Below are 11,013 nucleotides of genomic sequence, written 5' to 3'. Positions count from 1 at the left end.
GTGCTGCTGCCCCGCCTGGCAGCACGAGGCCAGGAGAGCATCAGGGGAGGGGGCACAGCCAGATGCAGCCTCGTGGGCGAGAACGCAGGTGCAATAAGGTCACAGCAAACAGCTTCCCGTCTGTGAAATGGGGACAGTTACGGAAGCCCCTGGAGGGCTGCCGGGAGGGGGAGGAGGGGGAGAAAGGGCCTGGTCACGGGGGGTCACTGTCTCCCACTCTACTCCGTCCTGCACTCCGCAGGTCTCCCTTGCAGACCCAGGAGAGACACCCGCACCCCGGCGAAGCTGCCCTCCGAGGTGGCAGAGGAAGGCAGGCACGAGGGGGGATGGCTGAGTTTAAGTTAAACACCCATATGAATTTATTAAATCCAGACTGTGTTAAAGGGTGGCGGTCTGGGAGGAGGGGCATGGCGGGGGGACAAGGGACAAGATGATGGATGGCCGCAGGCATCCCGCAGAGGGGCCCCAGCCGCCCCCCCGCCTGGGCACCCCCCTCGGCAGCGCCACGTCGGCTTCACCATGATTCCCAACGGTGCTGGGCTGGCAGGGCGAGATGGCTAGAAACACAGAGGGACACACGGACAGACGGCGCCTCCACAAACAACGTGCCCCGGCCTGCCCCGGCCCCCGCAACACACGCTGGGCTCTGGCCCGCGGGGACCTCCTGCCACCCTGGCCCCATCTGTCCAGGGAAAGGGCGACAAGGAGGGGAGGCGAGGGGGCCGGGGCCGCGGGGGTGGTGGTCACCAGGAGCCGGAGCGGAAGAGGAGGACCAGGGGCGGCTAATCCCTTTTCTTGTCCTCTGCTGGCTTTGGAGGGGCTTCCTGGGGCTCGGTGGCAGAGCTGGCCCCCTGGGTGGGCTTGGTGGGCGGGGGCGTGGAGGCCTCCTCCCTGGCGGCGGCGGTGGTGGCTGTGGCAGGGGCCGGGGCGGGTGGGGGTGGGAGGGCCCCTGCTGCTGTCGGGGCCTCGGCCACGGGGGCGGCTGCTGTCGGGGCCTCGCCACTCATGCCAAACTCGTTCACCCGCGTGGGGTCGACGCGGTAGATCCACCGTTGGTAGAGGTAGATGAAGAAGACCACATCTGGCGGGGGGGGGGGGGGGGGGGGGGGGCAGCGTGAGGGGGCGGCCGTGGCACCCCTCAGACCAGGGCCCTGCCTGTGCCCGGGTCTGGCGGCGGCCTCCCGCGCCGGCCCTCCCGCCCGCCCGCTGGACCTCACCGTCCCGCAGGCAGCCGATCCGATACATGACGGGCATCTTGATGACAAAGGCAAACAGGTCGTCAATGAAGGTGTTGAGGGCCTTGTAGGTGAGCATGCGCCAGGGCAGGTGGGCCACAGACTTGAGCTTGTAGTTGATGAAGAGCTGGGGTGTCATGGTGATGAAGCCTGCAGTGACGGGGAAAGGGACGCCCGTGAGCAGAGGAAGGGGCGTCCTGACCCCCGACCTCTCTGGCCGCCTTGCCGGTCTCGCCCTCCGCACTCCGCTCCAGCACCACCACCCCCCCACCCCCGCCGGCCCCTCACCACTCCCGCGCCCAGGCACATCTCACCACAGCTCCCTCGCCCCACCCCGGGCAGCTTGCAGGCCTCAGTTTACACATCATGCCCCGAGAGGTTTCCCCAAACCCCTTTACTTCGACCCCTTCGCGGCACCCGCTGTAACTCGCCCGTCTGCTTGTTGACTCTGAAGGGGCCCCTGAGGACAAGGACATACCGAAACATGCCGTGCGTGGCCTCCGGAAAGTCCTCGCTGACCCCCACGTTGGACCAGGCTCCCCTCACCCCCTTCAAGGCTCCTCACGCGCCACCCCTGCCCACCCAGGGCTGTCCCTGTCTGGGGAGGAGTCCCTCCCGCATCGGGCCGTGAGCATCAGGAGGGCAGGGCCGGGCCTCCTGGACCACCGCTGGGCACCAGCAGGGCCCGGCGTGGGGCCTGGGAGCGTCTGCGGCGGGCGCCCCGGGAGGCCGGCTCACCGAAGGTCAGCAGGAAGCCGTAGAGCATGCTGAGCACCCAGGAGTACCAGCCCTTGTGCTCCAGGTACAGGAGGCTATAGACCGCGTAGCAGCCCAGGAGCGGAAAGAGGATCCACGACAGGTACCGGAACGCCATCTGCGGGGCGCGGGGCAGGACTGGCACCCGGCTCCCCACCCTCACCCACCCACACCCGGTCCGGCAGGCCGGGCCAGGGGAATTTCCAGGTGGCCCCGGGAACCGTGGACTCGCACAGGAAGTATACACGGCAGGCGCGGAACACCGGAGGGTGTGACGCAGGCCATAAAGAAGGGCCCCGCCAGTGGGCGGGCAGATGCCCTAGCCCCCCACCCACTGCCCATCTCCTGGGCCCCCCAAGGGCATGTGGGTGCTTGGAGACCCTCCCCGGGGCCCACCGTGGAGGACACTCACATCATCATACACTTTGGTAGAGGACTCGATGTACGTGGACTTGTCTTTGAAGGTTGGGCGGGGGAAGAGTCCTGCCACCTTGTGCTCCCGGTCCAGCTGCAGACGGGGAGGGAGGCCGTGGTCGGCTGCCACGCTGGCTCCCACCCCCACCCTTCCTCACTTTCCCAGTTCCCCTGTCCCACGTGTGACCCAAAAAATCCCCTGGTGTGAAAATCCCCTTGGTCCTGGGAGTGCAACAGGCACTGGGAAACCCCCAGGGGCCAGCTCCAGGGTCTGGCTGGCGCAGACGACCGCCATTCCAAGTCCCGGTGGCCCCCAGAACAGCACAGCAGCCCGGCCTTACCCGGACGTCCATGACCTTGGTGATCTTCCAGAGGTCGATGAGGACCCCGATGAAGACGCTGACCTGGACCACGAAATTGGTCTCGTTGTCCAGGATGTAGAGAAGGACCACGAAAGACTGGAAAACGCCGAAGAAGACGGAGCGCACGGACAGGCCCTCCAGAGACTGCCGGCTGTTCCAAAACTGGATATCTGCACGGGAGGCGGGGGGGAAGCTGAGAGGGTGCGGAGCCCCCGAGCCCCTCCTGCAGCTCCTTCAGGCCCCGTCCTCAGACCCCCAACGCGCCACAGTGGCGCTGGGTCTGTCACGGGCAGTGGCGCACACTACCCTCCGCTCCCGTGAAGAGTCTCGTGCCAGAGCGGCAGGCAGGCAGGAAGGACGACTGCGGTCCTTACGGTGGAACCCCACCCCCCGCCCCCGCCCCCGCCCCCACCCCCAGGGCGCAGTCTGACGGCGTGCACTGCCACGCGTCAGGTGCCGAGGCTGGCCAGGGAAGCCACATTCCTCGGGCCACACAGCCCGGCCTGGTGGAATGTGGACGGAAGCCAGGTCTGCATGACACCAGCCCCAGGCTGTCCCCCCGGTGCCATGCTCTCTCCCCTGGGCATGACGCTCTGGGACACGCACTTCAAGACCAGCTCCTCCAGCCCACCGCCCCGAAACCCTGGAGGGCCTCAGACACGCCTGGGGCATAGGCGAGGACTGGGCACTGGCCTCCCAACAGCTCCTTCTAGTGCCCCTGGCGGACCCCACCCACAAGGCTAGGCCAGCCCCTCCCTGAGCCCTGGCCTCCCGTGGGCCAAAGCGGGTGATGGCAGTGTCCCCACCTGCAGCCACAGGAAGCCGACCGCCCCAGTGCCTGCCTCACAGGAGCGAGGCCAGGCCCAGGCTCACACAGGGCTGGCTCTGCATCAGTGTGCAAGGCTGTCCACCCTGCTCTGATTCTGGTTCCAGGGCTCCAGCATGCTCGCCCTGCCCCCGCACCAGACGCGGGGACACCCACAGAACCCCCCAGTCCTGACCGGGAAAAAAGGGTACGGAGACAGGGTCTGTTGGAGGCGGGTGGATCTGAGTCCCACCTCAGACCAGGGAGGCAACGAGCACGAGTAAAGGCCCCCGGGGCCCATCCCCCTGCTGAGTGACCTCAGGCGAGTGACCATGCCCTCTGTGCCTTCATCTCTCAGGAGGAAGAGGGACCCTAGGCGACCCAGCCGGCAGTCAGCAGGAAGTCTGGGAGCCACGGCGTGCCCAGGCACAGCGAGTGCTCCATATGGCACAGCTACCAGTGGTCGCCACCACCTACTATCCCATTTGGATGGTAGAAACTTCTAGAAGGTAACTCTCAACCACGGCAGTACCGTCTTAAGAATGCTAGTGCCCGTTAGTACTGCTGCTTGCGCAAGCTGTAGAGCGGGAGGCCCCCCGCCCCCCCGCCTGCAGCTCTCCGGGGAAGGAAGCAGTGGCCCACGGGGCTTAGAGGATGAGACTGGGTGATGGAGCCTCCGCCCGGGTCCAAATCCTGGCTCTGCCACGTGGGAGCTGTGTGACTACGGGCAAGTTACCTAACCTCCCTGAGCGTCCACTTCCTCACCCCTAAGCACAGAGGTAACGACAGGCTTCCCCGTGGGGCTGGGGTCATGGGGACTCGGCAAGTACCTAGTGAGGGCACTAAGAACGGTGCCCGGCACCTGGCCAGTGCCCCCCTGAAATGCTGGCCATCAGCACTGTTGGCCTTCGGAACCTAGGGGCCTTCTGGGGACAGGGCTGCTGCCTCCCCACCCAGGTGGTCCCCATCCGCGCAGCCTTGAGGGGCCTCTCCCACCAAAGAGCTGCTGTGCAGGGCAGCGGGAGTAGCCCTGGGGCTTCCCTGTTCCCAGCCCTGGAGTTCCCCAGCCCCGCTTCCTGGTGGTGCCATCCTGGCTTCTGCCGGCACAGCAGGCCAGCTCCTTCCCCGGTGCCACACCCGCTGGATGGGAGTTTCTGGGCTGGGAGTTTTGGGGCCATTACCCTCCCCAGCTCCTCAGGCCTCTGAAGAGTGGGGCTGAGAGACCCCACGTAGAGGGCGAACCTATGGGGAAGGAGGGAAGGAAGGGGGCAGACCCTAGCCCCCACCGCACACCCTCCTATCCCCAGCCCCTGTGGCCTCTCATCGGCCCCAGGGTCCCAACCCTACCGTTCTTGAAGGCCAGGAACTCAAAGACACTGTGGACGATGGACACGATGATGGTGAGCGCCAGCAGGTAGGGGTTGGTCTCTAGGAGGGCAACCTAGGGGTGGGGGGAGATGCCGGTGAGCACCGTTGCGCCCTTGCCCAGGGGTGACCGCTGCGGCATGTTCGTTAGCCAGCCCCACTCCCCTTCCCCTGGGCCCCAGAAGACGGGAGCCCGGGGGGCTGCCCCGGGGCAGAGAGAGCACACTGGCCAGCAGGAGAGTGGGTCAGGACGGGCAGGGGGGCACGGAGAGGCGGGCAAGTGCTTTACAGACGGGAGGCGAGGGGGGTGGAGAGACAGTAATGGGGAGAGAAGCAGAGTGACCAAAACACATGAAGGGACAGCTGGGGTGAGGACTGGAAACTCCACACCAGAGACAAGCCCAGGGAGGCACCACTGAGTCTCCTGGTCACGGAAAGGCCAGGAAGAAAGGTGGGAACAACAGACGTTCAAGGACACAGTAAGGGGGAGAAGAGACATGGAGTCGGAGCTCAGGGTCAAGGGGACAGGCCGTGGTGGTGGGGAGGGGGGGAGGGGAACGCAGGTCCAGACCCAGAAGGCCCAACCAAGCTGACATAAAGGCTGTGACAAGAAGGTCCACAGGAGCCTCGGAGACAGGACCCCCCAGCCAGCCGGGGCCTGCCGCAGGAGGGGGCCCAGGAGACTGTGGAGCTGGGCAGGCAGCTCGGGCCGGAGGTCCTCAGGCTGCCACCTCCCCTCCCCCTTCCCCTCTCGCTGCCCGGGAAGGTGCTGGAAAGCCCCCTGTCCCCTGTCACCTTCACTGAGTCCTGCTCCTCGTCCGACTGCTCATACAGCTCGTCCCCCAGGAAGTTCCAGGGCGACTTGGTGCTCTGGGCGGCATAGAGCTGCCAGCGCCAGAGCGACAGCGGGCAGAAGGACACGCGGAGCGGCAGGCTGGCCAGGCTCTCGTTGATGGGGTAGTAGTCCTTCTGCAGGTTCCAGTAGTCGTTGAAGTAGATGATGGGGTAGTAGTCACCACTCACGGCGTCAAACTTCACATCTGCGGGCACGTGGGGCAGGGGCGCCTCTTAGCCCGGGCTGGAGGCCACCGGCACCCAAGAGGCTGGGGAGAGCCCTCGCACCTCCAAGAACGAAGGCGGCACATCCAGGGGCCTGCAGGGATCTGACGGGGCCCTTCTGACAGGGGACGCTTTCTGGCTATACCACAAGGGGCCAAGGGACTGCCTGACCTCAGCGGAGGGAACAGGGCAGAAAGAGCCAGGCGGGCCCCGCCGGAAGAGGACAGCTAGGGCTCGGCTCCAGCCCACGGCTGCCCCATCCATGATTCCAACATATCGGCTTTGAAAGAAGTCAGAAATCTGGGTTTTTAGGCGATGCTGTCCCAACCTCAGACGTTGGGTCCAACAGCTCATGAGCCAGGTGAGACTTGCCAGGGGACTGGTTTTGCCATGCATGCGGGTGGTCAGTGCCGGGGTCACCAGAAGGTACAGGAAGGAGAGAAGATAAAGGGGAGTGCTGGGGGTAGTGGGGACCAAAACTCTCAGGGAGTGGGGGTGGAAAGACAAGGAAACAGCCCGGGCAAGGGCCCAAGGCGGGTGGGGGCTCACACTGGTCCAGAGGAGGAGGCACGCTGCCCTTCACCCACGGCGTGTGGTCGTCCACGATGTTGATGGTGATGTTGGGGTGCCAGTGGGAGATCACCTCCACGGGCCCATAGTCCTCGGCCCTCTGAGGGGAGACAGAGTGAGGCAGGGTTGGGAGAGGGGGGGCCTCGGAGACACCTGTCTGCTTTCTCCTGAGGGCTCCCATGACATTTGAGACAGCAGAACAATAACCATCACGGTGACCACTGGCCAAAGGCTCACCCCAGACGGTCCCCATGCCAGCCTTTACAGAATCCCCCCAACTACCTAACAGAGCAGGAGACCCAGGCCTGAGGTCGTGGATGGGGTCATGTCTCAGGCTGCAAAGCCTGGCCTTGTGACAGCACGGATGTGGGACCCACATGCAGCCTCCGGGCTTGGGGACCATCCCTCTCACCAGGGACCAGCTTGTAGAGAAAGGAAGGTCTTGGTGCCCATCACGGGTTAACACCCCAGCACCCCAGCCTGCCAGGGAGTATTCCTGCTAGAGTCACATCATCAGGTGCCTACTCTGTGCCAGGGTGAGTCTGAGCCCTGGGGCCTGGCTGCTTGGGTGTGAATCCGGGCCCTGCCGGGTCCTGACTGTGACACCCCTGGCAAGTTTCCTGGTCTGAACATGGGAACAGTGACAGGACCCTCCCGGCGGGGCTGGTGAGAAGCGTCTAAGTACGCGCGTGTTCAGCGGGCAGAACGCTTGCTCCGTAGGTGCTGACTGCTGTATGCTTGCCCGGAGTCCTCCCCAGCCTGAGAGGTAGCTCCGACTCCTTACCCGGTTTCCAGAGAGGAAACTGAGGCACAGAGAGGCGAGGTGGCCCAAGCAAGCCCCCACGGCGGCTCAGTGGGAGTGCCACAGGGGAACCCGCGGACGCCAGCTGCTGGGCTGTGAAAGGCCAGGTGCTCCCCCAAGATCCGACAGCTGTGCTCGCGTTTACCTTGATCATTTCTGGATCAGCTTCTGTCTCTCCCGTCAACAGGTTCTTGGTTTTCTGAAATCGCCGGCGCTTGTATTTGTTGATCACTGTTGGGGGTGGGGGGGCGAGGAAAGAGGGGGGACATGAGACCCGCCGGCGCCGGACACCGGACCTCTGCCCACCAACAGCCGCGCGCTGGCCTCCAGCCCGCAGCGGGCAAGAACAGTGGCCGAGAGCCGCAACTGCCCTCTCAAACCCTGCCGCCCAATCCCCCAACTTCACAGCGAAGCCAACATCTGCCATACTGCCCCAGGCAAAGCCCTGGAGGGGCCCTTCTCCAGAATCTGCTCGGTCCGTTCCATCGGCCGCCCCGGGGCCGCCCCCCACCCAGCACGTGCCTCGCATCCAACCACTCCTCCCACCCGCGGGCCACCCTCTCCTCCCGGCCCCCTGGTGGCCCGCTCCTGCCCCCATAACCTTCTCTCCACAAGGCAGCGATCCTTTTGAACCAAGGATCAGCTCACGTGCAGCTGTTCCAGAGCCTCCGAAGGCTCCCGCTCCTGGAGCAGGGCGCCTGCCACGCTCACCACGGCCGCACCGACCTCCCGCCTTCGCCCGCCTCACTCCTCTCTCCTTGCACCCGCCAACCCCGGGCCTTCCGAGGTGCCGCTCCATCTCCCTGGCACGCATCCGCCGTGGTCGGAACCTTCCCGCCTGGCTCCTCTGTACCCTTCAGGTCCCTGGTGACATGCTCCCCTTCCACAGGCTTCCCTGCCCACCCCACTGCAGGAGGCCGTCCAGCCGCCCTCCTTGCCACTTCTGTCTCCTCCACCACTTTTTGCCCCGGCCCCAAGTTCACCTCCCCGTCGGCTGGCTCGTCCGCTGCCTCATCCGGTCTGCCAACCCCAGGACTGACAACTAGTAGAACCCAGAGACACAAACAGGGGGGCTGTGGACAGTTCTGGAGAAGGCCCGGAGCCACCAATGTGAGAGATACTGAGGGGCTGTGAATCCCCAGCCGGCAGTGGACCTCACTTCCCCTTGCAGAGGCCAGGTTGGCTACGGGCTCCCTGCCACCCTGCCCGGAAGACTGCCAAGACTTGCCAGGAAGAGGACGCCGGTGCCCGCCTGAGCTCCGTCTCCCCTCCTCCGCCCTGGCCCTGTACTCTTCAGCTCTTCCTCGTGGGAGCACGACGGCAACCCGCCCCTCCCAGGACTCCCTCCTGCCCGAGGGCCGGGGAGAGAGGGGGAAATGCAAAAGGGAGCGGGCCAAGAGCGGGGGCTCTGGGGTCACATCCCGGCTCCGGCTCCCCGAGGGACCTCCGTGAGCTACATTGCTTCCTTGGGCTTCAGTCCCTCCTCCGGAGAATGGGGTTCGAAGCCCCACCCCTTCTTGGCAGAACCGCTGGGAAGTGGCTCCCTGCCCTACAGGGTCCCTGCCCGTCACATTAGCACCAGCCACAGGGCCCAGATCCCTCTCACCGACTCGGAACCAGGGCTCGGGACTCTTGGACTCTATGGATGAGCTCAAGTGTGAAAAGGCTTCTGGGAATTGGCTTTTGGTTTCAGGCCAGAGCCTGCTGCTCTCCCTGTCGGCGTCAACATCACCCACCACTCCTCCCACGTCCATTCATTGGAGACCTTGCCTCGCAGGAAACACCCGAGGGTGGGCATCCTGGAGGGAACCTTCCAGGCGGACGTGCCCTGCTCCTGTTCCAGGGAGAGGCTGTCCAGGGAAGGGAGGAGCCGTATCCGGCCTGGCCCCAGAAGGAGAGTGGCTTCGGCTCAGGTGGCATTTTATGATTTGGTGGCATGCAAAATGGCCTATAACATGAGATGGGCCTGCCTTCCGTGGGGGACAAGAGTCCCCTTTTCTCGCAGTTACAGCTCCCAGAACGGCACCAGCCAGTATAATCAGTGGCCACAGGAGCAGACCGAGATCTGCTGTGAGTGCATCACACACACTAGACTTCAAAAGGTAAGGCGGGGGGTGCCTGGGTGGCTCAGTCGGTTGAGTGTCCAACTTTGGCTCAAGGTCTCACGGTTCATGAATTCGAGCCCCACATCGGACTCTGTGCTAACGGCTCAGAGCCTGGAGCCTGCTTCGGATTCTGTGTCTCCCTCTCTCTCTGCCCCTCCTCTGTTCGAGCTCTGTCTCTCTCTCAAGAATAAAAACATCAAAACAAAACAAAACAAACAAAAACAAACAAACTTAAGGCAAAGACGAAGATACCTCACCAATTTTCCCCATTGATTCCACACTGAAATGACAACGTGTTGACCTCAATAAAACTATTGCTAACACTAAGTGGCCACTAGAAAACGTAAAGGACTTCTGTGGCTGCTGTTAGCTCTATGACACCATCCTCCTCTGTGCCCTAACTACTGGCCCTCTGGGGACAGAGACAGAGGGGACTTCTCTGATCCCACACTCCCATTCTTCCCCCCGGACTTGACGTGGGACCAGCTCGAGTCCCTCCAAGACCCTGCTCCAAGGGGTTCTAGCTGCGAGGCCGGGAAGGGAGGCCTGAAGGGTCCTAGTGGGCTTTTCAGGTCCATGGGCTACAGACGCTGTTTTGCAGACCACGCCAACACGTGTCACGCTGACCACAAACATGACCTTAGCCGCGTATTAATACGGATCATGTTTCACCAAGAGGCAAAACCCCAGAAAATAACACTGGCGTCGGTCGGGGGCAAATGAGAGGCGGGTGAGCCGCCCCCCTCCTGGGCCACATTCAAGGCAGCCTCTGAGGTGTCCGGCACATCTAACCCGGAGCTCCCAACAGATCCCACTCCCAGGGCCACACCTGTGGAGTCTACCCACGCAAGCCACGCTCCCTCCGCTTGCCTCTGCCTGCACCAGATCCCGCTAGCGGATGCCACACATCATGTTCCACAGACACACGCACACGGCAGAGCTCGGCACACACGAGGGGACTTCCGCCAATCAGTTCTGGAGACTGAGACAGGGTCATCGACCTTTTGTTTTGCCCAGTACAGGTGATAATGAAAAAATCAGATCGTCCTCTGGGATATTTTTATACCCTCCAAAATTAGCAAAGACCTAACCCGCACGAGGAGACGTACATCTATCACTGCCCCACACAAAAACAGCCGGAGGGATCTGAACTCAAAAAGCAAGGTGGGCACACGAGACTCACAAGAAGGGAACGGGAACTTCCTGAGGGAGCCATGGAGTTTCTAGATCTGCTGAAGCCCAAGTACGGTGAGAGAGTCCTACCGGGCGGCCAATCAGGACACGGTGGACTCCAGGACAAACACACAAAGTGGGAGCAAAAAGACGCCAACCACGATCAAGCTCGTGCAAAACGAGAAGTTGGACCGGAAGGGAAAAATAACTGTGCTCACCATGTGGCTCGGATGCCAACAAGCCACGCCACTGAATATTAACGTAATCAAAATCTTATTCCTGTATTAGGGTTTTCTCTTCCAGAGCAGGAAGTGAAGAAAAACGTCTAAAACTGAAAAACCAAGAAACCGCGGCATCACCCGGTTAA

General features: G+C 63.2%; 1 protein-coding gene across 1 annotated transcript in view; it reads right to left on the bottom strand.

Annotated features, from left to right (window-relative positions):
* Nucleotides 1-331: 331 nt before the first annotated feature.
* The window catches only part of CLPTM1 (CLPTM1 regulator of GABA type A receptor forward trafficking), a 32,308-nt gene continuing 21,626 nt past the window's right edge, over nucleotides 332-11,013 (bottom strand). Inside the window, exons 6-14 of the mRNA XM_030298602.1 lie at nucleotides 7,514-7,599; nucleotides 6,546-6,666; nucleotides 5,733-5,977; nucleotides 4,920-5,013; nucleotides 2,747-2,937; nucleotides 2,404-2,499; nucleotides 1,974-2,109; nucleotides 1,218-1,385; nucleotides 332-1,081 (exon numbers count right to left, since the gene is read on the bottom strand). Coding sequence (XP_030154462.1) covers nucleotides 783-1,081; nucleotides 1,218-1,385; nucleotides 1,974-2,109; nucleotides 2,404-2,499; nucleotides 2,747-2,937; nucleotides 4,920-5,013; nucleotides 5,733-5,977; nucleotides 6,546-6,666; nucleotides 7,514-7,599 — 1,436 coding nt within the window. The 3' untranslated portion in view covers nucleotides 332-782. The remainder of the gene's footprint in view (nucleotides 1,082-1,217; nucleotides 1,386-1,973; nucleotides 2,110-2,403; nucleotides 2,500-2,746; nucleotides 2,938-4,919; nucleotides 5,014-5,732; nucleotides 5,978-6,545; nucleotides 6,667-7,513; nucleotides 7,600-11,013) is intronic.

The sequence above is a fragment of the Lynx canadensis genome, chromosome E2 (assembly GCF_007474595.2).
Source record: "Lynx canadensis isolate LIC74 chromosome E2, mLynCan4.pri.v2, whole genome shotgun sequence".
In the NCBI taxonomy this organism is placed as follows: Eukaryota; Metazoa; Chordata; class Mammalia; order Carnivora; family Felidae; genus Lynx; species Lynx canadensis.
Note: the sequence above shows the minus strand (reverse complement) of the source record. Positions and strands in the feature narration are given on the sequence as shown.